At 29.9% G+C, this 2311-nt stretch overlaps 1 protein-coding gene across 1 annotated transcript; it reads left to right on the top strand.

The window, feature by feature from the left end:
- Positions 1 to 627: 627 nt before the first annotated feature.
- On the top strand, positions 628 to 1856 carry LOC125854302 (uncharacterized). Its single transcript, XM_049533812.1, has one exon. The coding sequence runs from the start codon at positions 725 to 727 to the stop codon at positions 1595 to 1597; it is 873 nt and encodes a 290-aa protein (XP_049389769.1). The 5' UTR covers positions 628 to 724; the 3' UTR covers positions 1598 to 1856.
- The last annotated feature ends 455 nt before the right edge of the window (positions 1857 to 2311 follow it).

Here is a 2311-nt window from a genome sequence, read left to right as displayed (position 1 = left end):
TATTTTTATTTATTAAATATTTTTTAGAATTGAGGAGCCTTAAAAAGAATTATATTTTTAGTGTTAAGAATATAATTGAAAATAAGTATCATCTTTAGTCTTGAATTATTAAAATAAGATTTTTTTTTATACTTATAACATAGTTAAAATAGAACGAAAAAAGAAGTATTAATTTAAATTTTAATATTCTCTATGTCTCATTTTACGTGAAATCTTTTTAGATATAAATAAACTGTTATTTTGTTATATTAAAAATAATTTAACTTTAAAATCTTTAATTTCTTTTAGGACATATTTAAAAGTATTCCTTTTTTTTAAAAAAAATACAATATCAAGTCAAATATCACACTATTTATTGTTATTATTGTTTCTTTTTTTAAAAGTTTACAATGTTTTTCATATTTATTATTTTACTTTATTCATAGTTTTTTCTTCTTCTATTACTTGAGTTTTATTCACTTAAAATGAAAATCTTTCTAAAACAATCTCTCTACTTCATACGGTAATGCTACGTACACTCAATCCTCTCTAGACTCCAAATAGCTAGAATCTTAAATCTTAAATTCGTAAACTTCAAATTTTGAGACCTCAAACACCCAACCCCCATCTTCATTCTTTTACTACATATTTCATCTGTCACTCTCTTTCTTGTAAGTATTTCATTTTCCTCTTCATATAGCAAAACCACTATTTCTCACCAAGCAAAACTCAAGAACTGAAAGCCATGAAAGAAAGAGGCAAAGCTGCAATGGAAACTGACACTTTCTCAGATTTCAATTACTCTGTTTCATCAGACATGCCCTGTAAGAAACACCCATCTTCATCTTCAATTGGAATCTGTTCTTATTGCCTTAAAGAGAAATTAGTGAATTTAGTTTGCTCAGAATGTGGTGAACAAAGACTCTCTTCTTGTTCTTGCTCTGATTCATCTGAAGTTGGAAGAATTGGGAGGATTTCATCTCTGTTAGAAAATGAGAAAAAACAGAGCATAAGAGGTGGAAAAACAGAGCAAGTCATTGTTCTGAGGAGAAGCAATAGTAGTTGTGTTGAAATCAAGAAAAACAGCAATGGGTTTTGGAAAATCAAAAGATTTTTCAGTAAGAAGAAGAAAAAGGGTGTTGAAAATGGTAGTAATGATTTGGATGAAAATAGTGATATTTGGGTTTCTGATGCAATGGCAGTTTCAAGATCAAGATCAGTTTGTAGTTTCAGAGGAGGTGGATTCAATGATACTGATGAAGGAAGTGATTACAGATTCTCAAGTGCTAAAATCTCCGATGTTACTGGTGGGATACTCATGGATTCTTCTGATGAACCAAGAAAAAGCGGATTTCGAAGCATATTTCCTGTTAAGGAAAGTGATTTTACTTCCATGGATGATTCAGCCTTCATCGACTTAAAATTGGATTTGTCACTCGAGTCTAAATCAGACTATCCTGATAGTAATGGACGGGTTGGATTGGATTTGAGCGGATTGAAATCGGGATCAAGTAATGGGGCATTTGGCCATAGTGGTTCTTGTAGGATGACAAGGAGTGGTGGCAAAGGGAACAAAGTGTGGAAATGGATTTTTAAGCAAAGTTCAAGCAAATCTTGATAAATTATATATGGGTGAAAATCATTTACATTCTCGATTTTGATTTAAAAATCAAACTCATCCCTCAATTATGAACAATAGACATTCTCCGTCGCAGTCTCTACCTTAGCTAGTTTAGAGAGTTACTTTGAAAAGTAAATATAGAATTTCCTATGCTTTTTATCTTCTTATAATCTCATATGTATCCTTTTCCTCAACACATTTGTGGTAGTGGATTAAGAAAAACAAAAGAAGCAAAATAAATGGATCTTTTTATTTTTATTATTATTATACATAGAAGAAATTTCTTGCTTATTACCTTGATTATACATTTATGTCTTATAGTATGTATAAACTTATGTTTGTTAACTAAATTTGTTTTAGGGTTGGTATGTTATTGATTTGACCTAAACCTTAATTTTGGTAGTACGCATCAAGTTGTTTCATTTCGATAGATTGAGGAGCCATCAAATCACTTTGAGTTGTTTTTTAGAAAAAATAATTTATAAAGTGAAAGCAATTTAGGTTGTTGTCCGGCTATCTTATTGACACTTTTACTACCTAACAATGGGAACTAGTGTGAGTAGCTAGATTATTGTCGTTTTCTACCATCTTAATTATCAATGTTTTTTACTACCTAATAAAAAGGATGATATTTGTTGAGAGAAGTAAAATAAGAAGAAAGATTATTGTTGTCTTCAACTATTTTATGGACGCTCTTACTTTCTCAAAGAG

This window comes from Solanum stenotomum, chromosome 2, assembly GCF_019186545.1.
Source record: "Solanum stenotomum isolate F172 chromosome 2, ASM1918654v1, whole genome shotgun sequence".
NCBI lineage: Eukaryota > Viridiplantae > Streptophyta > Magnoliopsida > Solanales > Solanaceae > Solanum > Solanum stenotomum.
Note: the sequence above shows the minus strand (reverse complement) of the source record. Positions and strands in the feature narration are given on the sequence as shown.